Raw genomic sequence first — 21010 nt, 5'->3', positions numbered from 1 at the left:
CCCAGCAGTGGGGCCAGACAGTTACCTTCAGTGGACAGAGATAACACACATTTACAGTCAGTTATCAATTTCTCCCCTGAATACTACAATGACACAAGTTCTCATGTATCCAACACCATTTTGAGGAGGAAAAGGAAACTCCAAAAGACTGTTTATCTAAGACCTAGTCTAATTCACCCCTGATAGGAAGTGGAACTTACAATTGAAGAAGTATTTAAACTCAGAGAAGGCTGTTGGAATTGGAAAAGCCTAAGATACCTTTAATTGTGAAATCTAAGATTTTCCATTACTCAGAGTCATGGATAATAATTGATTTTTTGGAGGGGGGCACATTAATTATGTGTGAATGAGTTTGTGACCCTGATGCTTCTTTGCTTTTCATGCCATAGCTATGAAATCTAGTTCAGATTAAAAATAAATGTGGAAAAATTTTTTTAAGTGCACATATATAAATAAAACATAATATTTCAGTACTTTCTATTTTAGTAATGGGAAGGAGTGCATGATCTTGTCCATGGGGACAGATTCCCCAGAGATGCAGTTCAATACTAAATAGCAAAGTACAGAGCATTGACAAGAAGTATGGTTTCTTTCTGCAAAACCACTTTATTAATGACATACTTTGTCAAATTGTTATGTGTGACTACTCCACTTCAATATAACTCAACTAGAAGGATAATTGATTAGCAGTTTTTACCAAGCCACTGAAAAGAACAGAACTTTAATTTCACTTGACAGATTGTTAAATTGGGCTTTTATACCACCTGGTTAGTTCAAGCCAATTATTCTTGTGAGTTATAAATATACAACTGCCACACAATATAATATCCTTTAAAAAATGAAGTCTCAAAACTTAAAAGAATTATGGAAGTATATTGTCCTAATGTGTAAGTTACACAGCAGTAGCAAAGAGTTGCTTTTGGAAGCTGTATTAACTATTTCAGGCCACAAGGAATCCATTCTTAGGGTATATTCCTTAAATTCTATTTCTAATGATGATGGTTTTTCACTTAGCAATTCACTTATACTTTCTCTCAGAGCTCCACCTCATGACTAGTGGCCACTAGTTAGTTTCAAGGCAACTGGAAGTTATAATTAAAATGTGCATTCTGGGGAGGCCCTGAGAGTCCCCCAGTTCCTCTCTATCACAAGACCTTACTTAATTTTCATAACCACCTGGTATTTTGTACTTATGCATTTCTTTACTGGCTTGCTCTCACTTTTTTTCTCAGAAAATAAGTGGCATAAAACTAGAGTTCTCATTGATTTGCTCACCACCATACATCTAGTTTCTAGAATAGCACTTGGTTCTTAGTAGGAATACAATAAACATTTATGTAATGAGTAAACTTTTAAATGTAGGTTACGAAGTCACTTTTACATATCAGGAATTCATGTAGGAATGTCAAATCTGTGATATTTAAATTATAGACAGTGTCCTGCTATTAACCAACGGCACCAACTAGTCCAACACAGAGATGGTTCTTAAGAACCATAGTTTACTAAATAGAATACCCTAAATAAACTCATTTATATAACAAAGGTATATAGATTATGATTGGAGAGCAATATATTTAGTACTTCTCAATATGTCCTCTATTTTGGTTCTAATGGGACTATAATTCAGGTCTTCATTTTTCACCTTTAAAATCAAATTATATTTTATATCTTTCAGTTGTTATGAAAGAATATATTATTTATACCTTTACTTTTAAATAAAAACCATGAGTTTTAACAATAGTAAGATTTTGATAAATTCCTTTAAGCTTATCTATATTTTTAAATATCAAATGTAGTCATTATTCAGTAATTGAAGATTTTAGCCACATTATGTGGGTGCTTGTGAGAGTGTGCTGCTAACCAAGGTCTTTCCTATTTAAAAACAGGTAATTTTTCTTTTTTAGTTTGAGAAATCAGAATTAATAAAAACAAATATCACTGTGTATATTATTTTGGAGCCCAGAATTTGTGAGTTTTAAGCTTAGAAATTAGTTTTCTCAATCCTGTGTTAAAATGATTAAATTAAAAAACCAACAAGAAAACCTCCCAGAAGACTTTAACTTTTTGTCTTGTATAAGGTCTACAGTTTTGAAATTTGTTTTGCTTCCCCTCTCTCTCTTAATTGAATGAGTATGAGTAAATGTCTGAATAGTTACCAGATGAGGCTAAAAATTTTTTTAAAGTTTCAGTAAAACATTCATATTGGTTCGAGTCTTGAATAGGGAGTTATTTTTAATAGTTCTTGTTTTCTGAATAGTAGCCAGTGTATAATTTCCCCTTTTTAAGAATAGATCACAGTTTGGGGAAATGAATAAGTCAACACACACCTGATTTGGTTATAGTCCAAAAACAGTAATCACTTTAAGAGTAATTAAATAGTGATACAATTCACATTATAGTGGCATCTGGTCTGTAAAAGAACATGTGGGGGACACTCCCGTTATAATCTTATTATCTTCATGGCCATGTCATTCTTTGAATTCATTGTTATTGGTCATTCTTCTCAAAATCAGAAATGAGAATATTTTCTTCCAAATGTACTGTACTAAAGTTGGTTGTAGGATAGTAGAGACTCCCAAACCCTGCAAGTCTCCTGAAGATATCTCTGTTGTGCTTGTATATACAGAAGGAAAGTGTAGAAATTGCCAGAATTACTGTCAGTGTCAGTGCTACTGCAAGAGGTACAATGCTGTGACTTGGTTCTGAAAGAAGATGAAAAAAAAAAAGGAAGGATTCAATGACAATGAGTTAAGATAGATACTACCACACAGTTACTTTCTATTTTACTATTTTTAAGAGACATCAAAATGTTCAAACCTACCTTTTCTTGAGTGCTCCTTTACTGTGTGAATATCTAAAAACAAATACAAAAAAAATCCACCTGAGATAAAAATTTTATTTTAATTCAGCAAAATTACCTTATTATTTGTAGCAGAGCTCAACAAACTATGGCTTCTGGATCAGATCTGGTGCCTGTTTTTATAAGTAATGTTTTATTGGAACTCAGCCACACTCATCCATTTATGTATTGTCTGTGGCTCCTTTCATGCTACAGCGGCAGTGTGACAGAGACTATATGGCCCCCAAAGCCTAAAATATTTACTGTCTGGCCCTTTACAAGAAAATTTTGCTGACTGCTGATTTATTGTAATCAGTATTATTGCTCACAAACACATACACTGCTCTTTTTTTAAGCTAAAAAATTTCCATCTAGTCTCAGCACTATGCTATAGTAAAAATATGAATAAAATATAGTCTCTGCTTGCAAGGAACTCAGTTTCATTAAGCTTTGAGATGGAGTTTGTCCAGCAATGATAATCTCTTTACTTCCAGGAAAGGATTCTAAAATCAGCATCTTCTCACCTGTGCAATCTTAAGAATCTTGAGAAATGAATAATAGCTCGTCCATTAAAAAAGTTGGAGGGTTCCTGTTTGAGGACTTCCTTCAGTAAAAATGTATCTCTTTCAAGGAGACTCTGTCTCAAAGTTTGAACTCTGCTATGTTTCCTCTAGGTAAAGATCCAGAGAAATATGTAGAGAATGACTCAGAGAAAAATCAGTAAAGGATTTGTGAGTGGAGAAAGTATCTTGGTATAGTACTTAGGCTCATTCACTCTTACACACTTAAAACATTAACGTTGTCACCAACAGCAAAACCACATTAACAAAACTTGTTTTGCAATTTTAAAACAGTAATATTAATTTATCATCATAGTATTGAAAACACATATGTGTGTGAAGATACTTTTTATTTTTTATTATTAATTTTTAATTTTTATTTTTTATTGTTGATTTATTTTTGAGAGAGAGAGAGAGAATGAGCAGGGGAGAGAATGATCAGGGCAGAGAGAGAGACACACACACACAGAATCCAAAGCAGGCTCCAGGCTCTGAGCGGTCAGCACAGAGCTCAACACGGGACTCTAACTCACTAATGGTGAGATCATGAGCTGAATCAAGTCAGACGCTTAACCTTCTGAGCCACCCAGGTGTCCCATGTGAAGATAATTTTTAAAGAAAAGCTGTTAAAAGAATATTTATTCTCAGGATGCATGCAGTGGGCAGATATGGAGGGAGCACGTAGAGGCAAAATATTTGGTCCATGGGCCTCAGTTTGATCAAATACATTTCTCATCTGTAAAATGGGAATATTGTATCTACTTCACTGCTTTAAAAGTTGCTGTGAGGGATGAAAGAGGAATCCCATATATTACAGGAAGCTTTAAAGTATTGTACAGATGCAAGGTGTTTCTGATTTGTTTTTGATACTTAAATGCTATTTATCACTCGGGCACACTGCTTATTAGGCTTAGTCCTGTTTTCCACACTTGAATGTTGGTGCCGACACCTACCAGCTTTTTCTCCTTCATTCCCACCCAGATCACCAAAGCCTGATGATTCTCTTTTCCTATTTCTATTCTTCCTCATGTTCCTTATTCTGTCCCTCAAATCACAATGGCCTCCCTTTATATCCAGATGAGTGTGATTCCACTGCAGGTGTCTACAGAGCACACAGGGGTTCCCTCTCTTCTTCACCAGGAAGTTTAGCTCCCTAAACTGATACTCTCTGTGAATGGATCCTACATGACTGTCCAGTTTTATTCTCATCACCACCTAATGTGAGCACTTTGCTTCAATCTAAGCTCATTTTCAATCACTAGCTTTAGTCATGCTGGGACTTTTGTCTAAATGCCTTCCCTCCTCTATTCTCTTCATCTTTTGGGATTCCAAAGCCTTATCTCCTCTCTGAAATCTTCATCAGTAGGTGAGGCCTCAACAATTCCTCCTTCTCTGAAACAGTGGCATTTATAAATGTGATTATTTTTAAAAATGCCTTTCCACTGTTAATGATCATTGTTAACATCCTATCTTAGAAATCTCTGTATTGTTTGCAACTGACTAGAATTTTCTGGCTTAGATTTCTAAAATTATTATTTCTTTTTATCACCACAAACTATGTAGCTCACAGAGAAGTTAAAATATGACTTTTACAACATATTATCTCTAGCAACGGAGAATAATATGTATGTATCCACAGCAAGAATACCTATGCCGTGATTATATTTCCTGGGACCAAAGATTAATCTTAAAATTTCTGAGTAGCAGTTGCTAGAATGGTGCTAGCACTACCAGTAGCAGTTGGTGGTTAACATTTCTAGTTCCATTTGCTTGAGGTTAAACTGTGTTTTTTGCACACTAGGTTAACAAGTGGGGTGACACAGGAAAGTCATAGTCTTTATAATAATTTTTTTCTTCATATCAGAGAAAGAAAGAGTTGAAGTGTCCTCTGCTGTAAAACAAGATGATAATGTCAGAATCTGAATATTCCTGAATACTTGGATTTTCAAAGCTTGAAATGCTAAAGAGATCGGTCAACATTGGTCAGGGTAGAATCAAAATGAAGAATTATCCTCTGATTTTACCCACCTGCTTCCATTTTGCATATAAATCCTTTTTTTTCTTGACATGGAGATAACTGCCACACTCCTTCAGGGATCCTCAGGGCAATACACAGATGGGATTTGACATGGTCCATCTCTGGCTTCCAAATGCCCCAGTTTGACTGGTCTGTGGGAGTTCCATCGAACCACTTTATGGTTTCATCTGTGGAAAAATTGTTGACTTACTATGAATTATATGTATGATTATCAAATATACTATGACTGGAATGAACCATAAAAAGCAGCTCTTGGGGTGCCTGGGTTGCTCAGCTGGTTAAGCATCCAACTCTTGATTTTAGCTCAGGTCATGATTTCACAGTTGTGAGACTGAGCCCAGCATTGGGCTCTGCTCTGGGTGTGGAGACTGCTTAATATTTTCTCTCTCCCCCTCCCCCATTTGTGCGCGCTCTCTCTCTCTCTCTCCCTCCCTCAAAAAAAGCATCTCCTAAACTTGATGAGACTGTCTCTTTATCTGATACATTCAACTCAGTAGGTACAGTCATGAACTCAATATCAAAAGGCAGGTATTAGTAAAGTTGCCTTGTGAACAGCTCTCTGTTTATTTTAGATATATTGTTCTAATTTAGTTCATTTAGACTATCATCTTTTTTAATGTAATAGTTTGAATAGTGAAATATTCCTTATAATTTGATCAATTTAAAGAAATCATTTGAAGTCCTACCATCTGTATCATTGCATAATGACTCTCTTTCTAAAATAATTTTACAATGAATTTCTTTTATTTTTTTAAATATATTATTTATTTATTTATTTCTAGGAGAGAGAGAGAGACAGCGTGAGCAGGGGAGGGTCAGAGAGAGAGGGAGTCACAGACTGAAACAGGCTCCAGGCTCTGAGCTGGCAGTCAGCCCACAGCCCGACGCCGGCCTCGAACCCACGAACCGTGAGATCATGACCTAAGCGAAAGTCGTACGCTTAACCGACTAAGCCACCCAGGCGCCCCTACAATGAATTTCTTTAAGAAGCAAACCAATGGTGGACTGAGGGGTGGGGATAGTGGTAGAGTCCTCCAGGTGTAAGCAATAAGAGGGGATGCATTGTCCAAAAAGAATTGAAAACCAACAATAAAAGTAACTAAAAGTCAGTCAGCTTTTATTACCACAATGGGCTAGAAATTCTAAACAATGTCTGTGATTGAAACACTCCTCCTTTCAGAGTGAATCCACCCTCCATCTTGGGGCATGACTGTAAGAAGTTTTCCATACCAATTAAAATAGTTTTCTTTACAAGTATTTTCAATATCGATCAATTACATAGATAAAAGAAAAGCATGGTCTCATTTGATCACAAACCCTGGTTTTTATGAGAAGCAAATAATTCTAAAAGCACAATTTATCACTGAAACATTTCTATAACTGTTGTGCTTTTATAACATTGAGGAATCTGGGCTGTTTTCAAATAAATAGGGTTTTGTTGTCTATGACTAAGTCTGTGAACACAAATTTCCATCCAAGAATCTTCATGACATGAGGGTAAGTATAAGATAAAACTTGTTTGCTTGTTTTTCTGTTTGGTATTCTGGGATTATTTCAAAGGATACAAGGGTATCGAAAAGGGTTAGCAATATTGTCTTTGGAGGAAATGGCTTTTGGGCTACTGCTATTTTTTCACAGCAAATATATCTAAGGAGAGCCATCTGAATTGTAGATGTCATTTTCATTGGCCTTGGTCACCATGTACTTATTTTTGCTGTCTCCTCTTTACCCAAATCACTTACTGTCACCATCAAACTGAGCATTCAACCAAACCATCCGGACAGAAGAACCAAAAGCAAAAAGCTCTTCTAGGAGAAATGAATTTTCAGTTTCATCCTTGATTGTTAAGAGATTAGACCCTATAAAAAACATGAACAGTAAATAAACAAATATTTGTGTGTATGAGTAAATTCAATTTTAAAAGTATCTCCTATATAATAATTGGTAAAGCTCAGTCTTTGCAGAGTGAGCATTTCTCTTGTAAATAAGTGATTTTTGATTAAAAATGTAAAAGCTATACTACATTTATTAAAAGATACAAGCATGTACATAAGAAGCTAAAGCATAGAATATTAATTTTATGGAACATTAAAAATTTATAATTTAAGTGTATTCAAAAGGAACATTTTCTGGGAAAGTGTAGTATTCTGAGACATCACTGTAGGTTTTCACATTCTATACTAGACATTGAATTTCATAGCTAGACCATCCCCAAACAAGCAATTCAAAAGTATTTATTTTTTCAATTTTGTTGCTCCTAAAGTCACTAAATAATCAGACAAATGAAGAAAACCACATTGTTTACTGAAATGTCAAGAAAGAATGCATTGAAAGCATTTTACCATCACAAAAGAATTACCTTCCTTTTTGCAAAATTCATGAGCAGCCTCAAAACTCGTACTGTTTAGGACTGTAGAAAAACTGTAGCAATTACTTTTGAATTTTATCCAGGGAATAGATGTTTCTGAGCACAACTCTGGGTATCCAAATGGTTTTGTTTCTATGAACAAAAATCAGTTACGATTTTAGGGTGGTGACTGGGTTCACTTATTGAGAAAAACATTCCATTAAATTCTGTGACAGACTAAGGTAAATAGTGTAATGAGATTTTCATGATAATACTCTGAAAGAGTGGGTTTAATATAAATGATTATAAAACTAAGTCTGGTTTGTAGCATTTCTGGCAGAAATAATCTTTACCTGCACATAACAGGGTATATTCATGAACAGCTTCTTAGGCTTAGTTTGGGTGCTGCATGGGTGAGGGTAGCTGTCTTTCATGTTTATAATTGGTATCCTAAAGGTTGGAAAAACTGGAGAATGTGATTCATAGAAATACTGGAAACTGAATGAAGTCGGCAAAAAGCACTTCCTAATGTACAAGATATGTTCTATGCAGTGCTGAATATTACAGATTTAGCAAATCCTTACCTGCCAATCAACCTATGAAAGAAAATAATGCATTCAGTAAAGTACATTGCATAGCAAAGCATAATACATAACTAAGGGAAATATTGGGTAGACTTTGCTTTAGAGGCCAATCATGAGAGTCACATCCATGCTGAGATTCTAAGTGTATGGCTATAGTCATGTTATCTATCATATTAGTACTTTGGGTTTTTTTATCCATAAAAAAAGAGCCAACAGGACACCTGGGTGGCTCAGTTAGTTAAGTGTCCGACTCTTGATTTCAGCTCAGGTCATGATCTCACAGTCGTGAGATCAAGTCCTGGATTGGGCTCCACTCTGAGTGTAGAGCCTGCTTCGGATGTTCTCTCTCTGCACCCAACCCCTCCTCTTTCTCTCCTCCCTGTGCTTTCTTTCTCTCTCTCAAAATAAATAAACATTTTTTAAAAAGCTATAAAAGAGAGCTAACAACATCATCTTTGTTACTTGAGAAGTTTATTTATTTATTTTGATTTTTTTCTTCTAAGTAATCTCTATGGCCAACATGGGACTCAAACTCATGGCCCTGAGATCTAGAGTCACATGCTCTATCAACTGAGCTAGCCAGGCACCCCTGTATGAGAAATTTAAATGAGCTAGTGCCTGATACTTCTTAAGCACTCAACAAATGCAGTGCTATTGAAAAGAGAAGATTAAATGTTTATGGTGTTTTAGTAGCAGAATTAGCTTTTCCAATATATATGGCTATCATTTACATTATTATCCTGAATTATTTTGATCTGAAGTTACACAATGTGTATGCTGTTTAACTTATAGTACCCAGAATGTAAGCAAATATGTGCACTTTTACTAAATGAGAGATTTTAAAAGAGACCAACTGGTGTTAAAGAACTCTATGTAGCAATCAAGGAAGAGGGACTTGGTGTAATGGGATAAACATCATATCAGAGAACATGGAAGCTTGGCTTCTCCTCCTGGTGCTATTGGTGGACATCTGTGAGATCTTCAGGAAGATATTTCATGTTCTGAGTTCATTTTCTCTTTAAAATAAAGTTCACCTGGCTTAACTAGGGAGGGCCAGGTGAGCTTTAAGAGTAATGAAATATTATTATTCATCCTTATCATATAATATAAATATTATTACTACCATCATCATCATCATCATCTCTAGAATTTTATTAGTCTTTGACTTAAACATAAATTTGCAGTCTGGCCTTCAAGGTCCTTCACACATGCTCTTAATGCAGGTTTCTAGCCTGATTTCCCACCTCTCCTTACTGGTACACTGCCATGCAGGCAAATCTCAACACCAGCTTTGCTTTATACCTTTCTTCCTTCCATGTTTTTGTCCAAGCTTTTCTGCTCAGAATGCCTCTCTATGTCCAATCATTTTCTCACTACATCTCACCTATTCTTCAAGTCCAGTCTCCACAGGCATGTCCTTCAAGAAGTCCTACTTGTCCTCAACTGGGTGTGTTATGTTCTTTCTCTTGCTAACCCTCCACAACACTTACTACCTCTTTTCCATCATTTGGTAGTTCTGCCTGGTATAACAGTTATTTGAACATCACCTGCCAGACCAGAGGCTTCTTGAGGACAGACACTTCTTACTACTCTTACTCATAGCTCTTGCTTAGCACAGTGCCTTACACACAGTAGGTGCCCAGTACGTATTTGTTGAGTTGAATAGAATTGAACCTACCAGTAGGTACATGACAAATTGCTCCTTGCAGAAATGACTCACAGGCTGTGCTACTCCAGCGTCCACTGGTGTCAGCAAAAACACAGTCACCCAAGATGGATGACTCATCATCTTTCCAAAAAGTGAAGGAGGATTTGGTGCCATCTGACCACTCAAAATTAAGACCATTCTGTGGAGCGAAATGGAACCATCACTTCCTTGCTAGGACTGCTGGTGGCATCACCCATTGCTGTTTGAGTAGCCCTTACTTCACACACTGATTTATATTTCCACATCTAGCGTTACATTTCAAGGGCTCTAGGATAGTTTGTGAATTTGGCCTGACAAAAAGAAGTATCTGTCACAACAGCATCTTTTTTAGTCTTGGGGAATCCTTCGTTCACTGCCACCATAACTTCGAAGTAAGCAATCAGAATAAAGTTGGATCAGTACCTTGTTCTTTACACAAAAACCAATTTCAGATTGGTCAGATTCAAACATAAAATTGGAAACATAAAAGTGCTAAAGAAAACTTGGCTAAATATTTTATACTCTTGGTGTGGGGAATATCTTTTCAAGTCTGATACAAAATCCAGAGGCCATAATAGAGTACATGAAGTTAGAACATTTGTAATGCAAAAATACAATAAACAACCATAAAATACCATTCTCTCACCTATCCCAATGGTAATGATTAAAGTGTTGATAATACCCAGTATTGACAAGGATATGAAAAACTACCTGTTAGCATAGTTGTTCGCATGTAAATTAGTGTAAACTTTTGGCAGGCAATATGGCACTCTTTCTTCAGCTGTAAAGTGTGCTTAGCAACTTCACTTCTAGGAATTTATCTAACTTGACCAGGGATGTTTGTTGTGTATTACTTGTAATTGTCAAAAACTGAGAAGAACCCAAATTTCTATTCACAGGAGAGTGGTATGGTATATCTTTACATGGTGCTGCAAAGAATGTGTTAGATTTTTGTGTGCTGATATGGAGAGCTGTGCAGGGCATACTAAACTAAAAACAAGTTAAAGGAGAGCACATGTAGTATGACCTCATTTTTACTTAAAAAACAATATATATACTCACCCATTATGTGTATAAATGTGCATATGTAGAAAATTTTTAAATGACGCACAAGATATATTTATAGTGATTATCTTTGGGGTGTAGAGCCAGAGGTCGAGATAGAATAGTTTTTACTTTTTACTACTGCAAGTGTATGATACTTTTACTTAAAAAAAAAAAAAGAAAAGAAAACTAAGAAAAAAATCTTAGTCTTCAAAATACATCCCTAGAGGGAGAGTTAAATTCCAAAGTGGTGCTGAATTAGTAACCACACTTATAGGCAGGAAGCATGATCCATTTTTCTTGGGGATTTCTTAAATGCAAATGACCCAAATGCAGGTGCTTGAGTTTTCGATGTGTTCCACTGACCACATGAGGCAGCATCTGGGGATACTCAGAAATTTTCAGAGAACCTTTGAAGGGCATTATTTTCCATCAGTTAGGCAAGTGGACATTTACTCTAAAAAAAGATGTATACCATTAATTTGTAGTCATAAGCTGTTCATAAGGTTGGTCATACTTATTGTATAAACCAATTACTTAAATGTTACATTTGCTGTTATTTCTGGGAATTTTTCTCATGTGTTAATTTCAGTGGCCATACCACTAAGGGGGTAGATGTGAAATTTGTTAAGCAGGGATATTCCAAGAGATTTAAGATACCTACATCTGCAGTGAACAGTCCAATCCAGTGGGGACGTCCTAACCGGTTGAGGATAACAGTGAGGAAGGACTGGTGATACTGGTCTGTAATGCTGGCCAATTCTGCTCCATGCATTAGGCAGGTTTTTACTGCTGTATACCAAGTCATATTTGCATTAATTATCTTATAAGTTCTGTTTCCATATTCTAAGGTATTGGGGACTGGAAACATATCAGATGTATTTACACTGTGTCCAGAGGTATCTAGAACAAGAACAAGAACAACAAATCATTTTCAGCACCTGGCTGAGAAAGGGAGAGGCAAAGCTTAGCATGGATCCATGTCATGATGATCCATGCTGTGATTAACATCAGTTTCCCTTCTAGAACTATTTAACAATGAGAATAATACCTAAAAGCATAGATGATGCTAAAGAATGAGAACACTTAGGAAGTTTAAAGCATGAGTTTCTTTAAGAAAAAATATACACGTATAGAGAACCATTTTTAGATTTCACATTTTTGACTGTCTCCTTTCTTCCTTTTTTTAAAATTTAAATTTAGTTAGTTAACATAGAGTGCAATGTTGTTTTCAGGATAGAATTCAGTGATTCATCATTTACATACAACACCCAGTGCTCATCATAACCAGGTCAGTCCTTAAAGCATCCATCCAGCTCGTCTCCCACCCACATCACTCCATCAACCCTCAGTTTGTTTTCTATCATTAAGATTCTCTTGTGGTTCGTTTCCCTGTCTCCTCTTGTTCCCCTACCCCCACCTTCCATATGTTCATCTGTTCTGTTTCTAAAATTTCACACATGAGTGAAATCATATGGTAGTTGTCTTTCTCTGATTGACTTATTTCACTTAGCATAATACATTCTAGCTCCATCCATTTCATTGCAAATGGCAAGATTTCATTCTTTTTTGATGGCTGAATAATTGTGCATACCACTTGACTATCTCTTTTTTTAAGTTTGTTTGCTTCTTTGTTTGTTTATGTATTTATTTTTTTTCTTTCACAATGTTTTCCTTCTTTTTTTTTTTTTACAAATAGTTTATTGTCAAATTAGTTTCCACATAACACTCAGTGCTCATCCCCACAAGTATCCTCCTCCATGCCCATCCCCCCTCCCCCCCACATCCATCAGTTGTTTATGTATTTATTTTAAGAGAGAGAGTGCACACAAGTAGGGGAGAGGAAGAGAGAAAGACAGAGAGAGGGAGAAAGAGAATCCCAAGAAAGCTCTCAGCTGTCAGCGCAGAACCAACGCTGCTGAGGCTCAATCTCTCAAGCTGTGAGGTAATGACCTGAGCTGAAGGCAGCTGCTTAACCCACTGAGTCACCCAGGTGCTCCTTTAATTTTTTTTAGAGAGAGAGAGTGTGAGGCACTCTCTAGAGAGGCAGAGGGAGAAAGAGAGGGGAGGGAGGGAGGAAAGAGAGAGAGAGAGAGAGAGAGAGAGAGAGAGAATCTTAAGCAGTTTCCACATTGAGCATGGATTTCAGAGCAGGGCTTGATCCCATGAACCTGGGATGAAATCTGAGCAGAAATCAAGAGTTGGACAGTGTACTGACTAAGCCACCCTGGTGCCCTAGGCAGGTTTTATACCGCTATTACATCCAGTCTAACACACATTGCTCTGGCAGAACTTAATACTTACTAAGAGAATATTGGCACATATTATGGAGTCATACATTATATTGTGTTGCAAACATAATTTTACAAGTGCATATTCTCAAATACCACCCTTTTTAAAAAATAATTTTTTAATGTTAATTTTTGAGAAACAGAGAGCATGAATGGGTGGGAGGCAGAGAGAGAGGGAGACACAGAATCCGAAGCAGGTTTCAGACTTTGAGCTGTCAGCACAGAGCCAGATGCGGGGCGTGAACCCATGAACTGTGAGATCATGACCTGAGATCACTTAACCGACTGAGCCACCCAGGCACTCCCCCCTCTTTTTAAAATCAAATATCACCCTTTATTAAACTTGGGATTGTATGATAGTTGCTATCATGCTTAATGTTTACATGTATAAATTCTAAATAGAAGTTTAAAGGGCGCCTGGGTGGCTCAGTTGGTTGGGTGTCCAACTTCAGCTCAGGTCATGATCTCATGGTTTGCAGGTTTGAGCCCCACGTCAGGCTCTGTGCTGACAGCTCAGAGTCTGGAACCTGCTTCGGATTCTGTCTTCCTCTCTCTTTGCTCCTCCCCCACTCAGGCTCTGTTTCTCTGTCTCAATAATAAATAAACATAATAAATACATACATAAATAAATTAATTAACAGAAGTTTAAAAACTATATTAATAAACACTTAAAATATACACATTCTATAAATAGTTATTATTAATATGTCATCTGTCAGAGCCAAGATTTACAATCAAAAGGCAAAGTTTTCCCAGACATGGTCACTGGTACTTTCTTATTCATAAGTGACAGATCATGTGACAGCCAACCCCTTGTTTTACATACAGGATATTTCCTCTTTAAAATGTGCACTTGCCTTTTCGTTCTGTACTGTATCATGTACTAGGATAGGCTAGATTTAGGAAACCTAAAATACTAAAACAAGGTAAGAATTTCTGAACTGTCTGATACAAAGTGGCTGGGGCATTTTTCTGTTTACTGGTTTTATTACATTTGGGGTTGAAAAGGAGCATGGTGAGGTATGAATAGGTCAGAAGACCTGCGAATCAATCCCAGTCCTGACTATAAATGGCTAAGTGACCTTGGGAAAATAAGTAATCTCTCCAAATCTCAAATTTCTGGTCTTTAAGAGATGAGTAAAGCCTTCCTTAGAGGGGTGTGGGTAGAATTCAGAAATGACCACATAGGACACTTACTGGAACACAGCACTTGGAATGTGGTACCTGGAGCACAGCAGGTGCTCAATAAATGTTGGTTCTTCATGCCAAGTAAAAATGGCAAAATGGGAATTTGACTCTTACCTGAAAATGTTACCTCAATATAATAATAGTACATATTGTAAAACCAAAGTGAAATTAACCTATTTACCAACTAAATTGTGATGGACTACACTTTTACATTTGTTTATTCTTTACTAGGGTTTGCCAGTTGCCAGCCTATGTACCAAATATAATGTTATTTTAAAAACCCAACATAATACCAAAGTAGATATTAAAAAATGATAATTAGTGAAATTAATGTAATTAAAAATTTTCATATATGTGACCTGAATAGCAATTTTACTATTTCCCCCCATTATATTATATATTTGTATTTTTACACACATGAAATTCTTTGTATGTAATTGGTTCTATCAAACTTCAAAACATAAGTGATTTTCAGCAACATGATTTTGCCACTCATTGACCTGAAAAAGAAGGATCTGTTGGAAACCAAGCCCCATATTGGGGATCTTGACTTTGTCCCTGTCTCCCTTTAATTTAGATATCTTTATTCTTTCAGGCAGTTAAGAAAGTTTAGGCTCTAATAAATAAGTGGAGCAGAATTTGGGCATTTATTATAGACTATGATAATTTGTGCAGTTGAATAATATCTTTTGGAAATAATAATATAAATAGCTATCATTTGTTAATATGCTGGCAACTTGCTAAGCATTGTATACGCCTATAGTCTGTGAGATAGTTATTATCCCATTTTACAGATGTGGAAATCATATCTGTAAAAAGATAAGAAACTTCATTGACAGTTATTTACAGAGGTGGGGAAGGAACCCAGGTGTGGTATGAACTCCAGTGCCTGTGCTCTCAACCAACCCTACTTTAGTTTATGTCTAAAAGACCATACACAACATTAGTCCAAAAAATATCAAAGAAAGAAAGTGGTCAGAGAGTAGTACATTTTAAGAAGAGATCAACATCAATGTCATAGAATAGAATCATTGTATTTAACTGAGGGTCCTGGAATATGTTATTTATTTTTTCTAAGTCTCAAGTTTCTTACATGTAAAATAGGGAGACTTTTTACCTATTTCTTAACATTGTTGGGAAGTTTTTATGCCTTATTGCTTATGAAGCCAAGGCACAGTGCCAAGTATATCATAACTATGTTAATACATGATGTATTGATATTTCTTTCCCTACACGACTCTGCTCTTCTCATAATATTCTTGCTATAATTGATTATCTTCTTTCAGTTCCTGAATATTATTATGTTTAAGTGATAACTGTGAATTGGGAAATAGGGCTCCCCTGGAACTGCTATTCTGAGGATGGATAGATACTTAGTGCATTAAAGAGTTCACATGCATGCAACACTAAGAGGTATAAATCATATTCAAGTAAGTACATAAACAATAGGTTGCCCAGAGTTCCACCCAGCTGCAGACACAAACTGTGGTCTTCTAGACTAGCATCATACAGGGAAACCTTGCACTTGGTGAAAGCATAAGTTGGAGCTATTGTTTTTGTTGTTGCTGTTTTTATTTTTATTACTCAAGGTCAGTTACAGTGCATTTGCCCTGATCATCAACCCCACTGAAAGTGTGTAATAGTATGGCTTTTGTATTTCACATTAAAGGTTACTGGGGGTTCTGATCATCAGCTCTAGAGACATGCTACATGCCATATTTAGTCACAGAGGGCATTTTTAGGTTTCCAAGAAAGTAGGAAATATTAGTTTGTTTCTTTCTTTCTTTTACAACATTTTCTTAAAGCCTTTTTTATTCCCCAAACACACATGTAAACTCATAAGAAAGCAGTAAAGCCACTTAATAGGGCCAAAATGGATGCATAAACTTGTTCATCTCTCAAGTGGTCTCTCTAGTCTTTAGAACCCCACTAAAGAGCATAATCCTGGGGTAGTGGAGATTAAATGAGTAAATATATGTAAATCTCAAAAAGTAAGTGCCTGGCACTGTTAGGTATGAAAATGACAGTTATACAGTGTGTAAAACAAATACAGAAGGGTCATAGAGATGAAATGAATAAAAAAGCAAATATTTCTTACCCTGCATTTTTTCACAAACAAACCCATGACCTTCTTTTCCACAGTCTTCAAAATACCATTTTCCAGTGAAATGAAAATTAGGATTACTCGACAGCAAGGCACAGAGAGGAATGTGTTTTTGAACTTCAGTGGTGTTATAACTTGGAATCTTTAAAAAGATACATATGTTTTCCAAAAGAATGGTAACATATAACATTATTATAACAGTGACATTTTTAAAGGACAATTAAAAAATTCAGGCAATATTATTCCTTTATTTGCATTTAATAAACGTATTCACAGATCACTTCATAGCCTGCCAAATAAATAATTATTGTGATAAGTAATTCCATTTATAGAACACATGAAAATGATATGTAATTATATTGTTAAAAATTAATATAACAGACTAATAAAGTTTATGCCTATAAAGTATAGGAAGTAAAAGAACACTTTAGTAAATAAATATCAAATAGGATTTCTTACTAAAATGATTTCTAAAAATCAGATCTGAAAACTTACATTTATGTCAAATGGAAACCAGTTAGAATATGCCACAGGCTTTCCATTTAGCCATTTTTCATAATTACCATCTTGTAACCCTATCCACACATTAGTTGTCTGGCCAAAAAGATTCATGGTAATGAAAGCTGAAAAATAGGAATACATTATCAAATTTAATACCATATAAACCAATTGGGTAATCATTGAATTCTATTTGTAGCTATGATTTTATTTAAATGACAGCAAAACTTAATTACGAATCAATTGTAGGAATTTGTTACTTTGTTCCTATTAAGGTAATGCAGTCTCTTTCACTTTTGCTTCAATTGTGAAACAATTGATAGACATTAGCTGGCTAAGCCTGAGATTTCATCATATTATTAACAAAACTATTTCCAGTGTTCATTCAATGCCTTTCTAAAAAATGAGGATTTATCTACTCTGCTTAAACTGAACTGTACAATTGCCAAAGTATCAAATAAAAGTGTATAGGTAAATCGAAAGGGATCTAAAAATTATACCTGCAATTATTATAGAGTATACCTCAGATTATTTTAGCCACTTTGAAATATAGATCATAAATATATCCTTAATTTTTTCATTATTACTGGAGAGACAAAAGTCTTCAAATATCATCAGTTTATAAGCAATGCAATGTACTAACTTTTACAGATGTCATAATATAAACCTTATAGGTCAAAATGAAAATGTATATGTCATCACCAATATAATACTTACAATGTTGAGTTAGAAATTTTAGCATTTTGAGAGAATATTTTAAAAGTTTATTTCTTTATTTTGAGAAAGAGAAAAAACATGAGTGGGGAGGGAGAGAGAGAGAATCCCAAGCACTGTTAGCGCAGAGCCAGATGCAGGGCTCTATCTCACAAACTGTGAGATCATGATCTGAGCCGAAATCAAGAGTTAGTTGGATGCTTGACCAACTGAGCCACCCCGGCACTCCCATTTTAATAGATATTGAACATTGAGTACTCTACCTTGCTCCACCTCATTTTCAATGGCAACCAGTGTCCCCCCTTCTTCAACACAGAAATCTTGAGCCGATGTCCAGTTCTTCCAATCCCTTGGGTCTTTGGGGATTTTCACCAAAAGGCACTTTAAAAAGTGTCCAAAAAAAAGCATTCATTTCCATATTTTTCTTAATGAGTTAAAAACCTCCCAAAGACACTGAGGATCAATCTTTAGAATTCTTTATAGTTTTCTTGAGCAGAAATGACTCATTTTTTTTCTTTGAGTTGCTCCAAAGGTGTGAAAGTAAAACAGGGGACCAGCTTTTAGGGTAAGTCAATATCTTGCATGCATTTGTATCAGGTAGGAATAGAAGCAAGCATCTATTTTGTTATGTAAGGTACCAGAACAATGTCTTTTGCTCAATGAAAAACAGTATTCCTTTTAAAAAGGAGCCAGCCTGATTGCAAAGTGTGAAGTGGTAGATTTAACTTTTAAAAATCCTATAGGTAGCAATTAATAGCTTAGTTCAATTTTATTTACAAATACACTTCCTCACTTTAAGTGAGAGGAATACTGGGAAATCAAACTGCAGCAGGGACTTAAATTCACTAATTACTTGTTAGTTATGCGGTTTGTAAGTCCACGAGGAAGAGCCAGAAAAGAAAAAATGAGTCTAGTTGGAAGAGAAGCAAGGGCAGGACCAAGGAAACCTAGGAAGGAGAAATAGAGAGGACAGTGGCCGGCAGTGTCAATGGAACACAAAAAGAAGGCAGTGGGATTTGTCAGTGAGAGCTCATTGTTACTCATGAGAGAATCATGTCTGTGTCATGGTAGGACTACGCATTATGGGATGAGAAATGAAATGATAACCACTGGACAGGTCAGATAGTGTTGAAGACACCTCCCATCCCCAACTAAAGCTCAGTGAAATTTAAACATGTTAACAGAACCAGGTGGAGTCAGGGGAGAGAGAGCTAGAAAAGAAAGGCTATAGTGAATCAGGCTAAGTTCCAGAGAAGTCAGGGAAGACCATATGCAAAGGATATTCTGTGTTGAATATTCTCTTATCAATGAACATAGGCAACCCTGGTCATTGATAGGTTAGATCTCAAGATTTTGCCACCAAGAAAATCCCAGTTAGAAGATAATTCTAGGCTACTGTGGAAGCCTGCATTTGAGAGAACATCCTTTCCCATCCCCTTTTAGAATGACATCCTTCCTCATTCTTTAATTTCTATATTTGTCAGTCCCCCATCCCTTCCCTTCATCATAAACTCCTTAAAAAGCAGAGATACTAAGTGTTGCTTTTCTTTGAACATTACAACTAAGAAGGTCCCCAATAAATATTTATGGAACATAATAAAAGCCAATAGACCCCCAAATAGTTGTCAAACGGCATTCTAGATTTAGTCCAGTGGTTCTCAAAGGGCGACATTCAGTAATGTCTGGAAACATTTTTGGTTGTCCCAGCTTAATGTGGAGTTTTGCTATTGGAATCTGGTGGGTAGAGTATAAGGATGCTGTTAAACATTCTATAATGCACAGGTCAGTCCCTCATAACAAAGAATTATTCAGCCCAAAATGTCAATAGTGCCCAGGTAACTCCTTTCAAAACTTAATCCCAATCATGTCACTCTTTAGTTTAAAACTACTAGGGATTTTCCAAAAAATAAAAATAAATCTAAAACCTCTAAGAGATTTTCCACTGTTCTTAGAATAAAAACCAGAAACCCTGATATAGCCTGAAGTTGAATTACCAAATAAGAGGAAATACATTTTCAATTCTTCTGGTCCTCTTCACCTTGTTTGCTTCACAGAGAAATGGAATTGGCTTTAAAGGATTTTAATTTTATAGCAACTATTCTTTTATCTATTTCCTTTCATTTTGTCTCCTCTCTCTAATTACAAATTCCAAAGAGTGGCACACACTAATTATTAGGCAGTCTTATCATTTAATGTGAATTCACCTTGTGTTCAGATAGTCACACTAATGAACCATTCATAAATACCAATGAACCTCATTGGTTTAGTTAGCTCAATAAATCTTTCTAGAAAACACACACACACACACACACACACACACACACACACACCGCAACCCATCCCCCAACTCTTCCATCCCCCCACATTTGCCTCAGCCAAGATTTACTAGCTTGACTGTGAGAGTGTAGCCTCCTATTACTACACTTCATTGTTTCAAAAAAAATTTACTAACACACTTTGAAATGGTTGTCATTAATAATTAAAGCAAAACAGCAAGATGAAGTACGGCACTTTTAAATTGTTTATTTACTTACTAATTTGCAAAATGTGATCAAGTTTAAGGCATCTCTTAATATTACAGTGAATTAAGGATACCCTACTGTATTCCAAATGGGTTTTGAATACAAAATTCCTTTCTTATCTTAAAATCATTTCCAGTTCAAACTTTAAAAATGGAATTTATGACCTTTCCCCCAAACTTGGTCCTTTTCTAGTATTCTTACTCACATGGAATGGCAGTCAGTCATGCATTTATATAAGCCTGAAACCTGGGAGTCTCCTCACTTTCCCACCCCATCCCCTCTTCAATCTACCATTTGAACATCCCATTTCTCAGTGTCCTCCCCCCATTACTACTGCCTCACAGTCTCTGCCTTCACTATCTTAGCCTGGATTGTAACAATAGCTGCCCAACCACTCTTAGGACCTTCATCATCCTTGCCTTCCTCCAGTCTGTCTTTGCCATTGCAGCATGAATGATTTTTTTTTTTTCAAAACTCATTCCTGATCATGTTCTTCATTAGTTAAAACCCTTGAGACATTTCTCATTGGTCTTAGGGTAAAAACCAGAAACTCTTTTATTTCACTTTTCACATTCTAGTTCTCTATGCTTCCTT

General features: G+C 35.9%; 1 protein-coding gene across 2 annotated transcripts in view; it reads right to left on the bottom strand.

Moving 5' to 3' along the window:
* Positions 1-2337: 2337 nt before the first annotated feature.
* PLA2R1 (phospholipase A2 receptor 1) overlaps positions 2338-21010 on the bottom strand; it is a 117826-nt gene continuing 99153 nt past the window's right edge. Inside the window, exons 21-30 of one of the 2 annotated variants that reach the window (XM_039237539.1) lie at positions 18158-18275; positions 17178-17305; positions 16677-16824; positions 11764-12002; positions 10047-10215; positions 7797-7937; positions 7180-7296; positions 5428-5604; positions 2822-2854; positions 2338-2702 (exon numbers count right to left, since the gene is read on the bottom strand). In XM_039237539.1, coding sequence (XP_039093470.1) covers positions 2488-2702; positions 2822-2854; positions 5428-5604; positions 7180-7296; positions 7797-7937; positions 10047-10215; positions 11764-12002; positions 16677-16824; positions 17178-17305; positions 18158-18275 — 1485 coding nt within the window. In that variant the 3' untranslated portion in view covers positions 2338-2487. The remainder of the gene's footprint in view (positions 2703-2821; positions 2855-5427; positions 5605-7179; positions 7297-7796; positions 7938-10046; positions 10216-11763; positions 12003-16676; positions 16825-17177; positions 17306-18157; positions 18276-21010) is intronic. The other variant, XM_039237540.1, reaches the window with a different exon arrangement.

The sequence above is a fragment of the Hyaena hyaena genome, unplaced genomic scaffold (assembly GCF_003009895.1).
Source record: "Hyaena hyaena isolate Hyena2069 unplaced genomic scaffold, ASM300989v1 scaffold_126, whole genome shotgun sequence".
Taxonomy (NCBI): Eukaryota; Metazoa; Chordata; class Mammalia; order Carnivora; family Hyaenidae; genus Hyaena; species Hyaena hyaena.
This window is presented reverse-complemented; position numbering and strand designations above follow the sequence as displayed.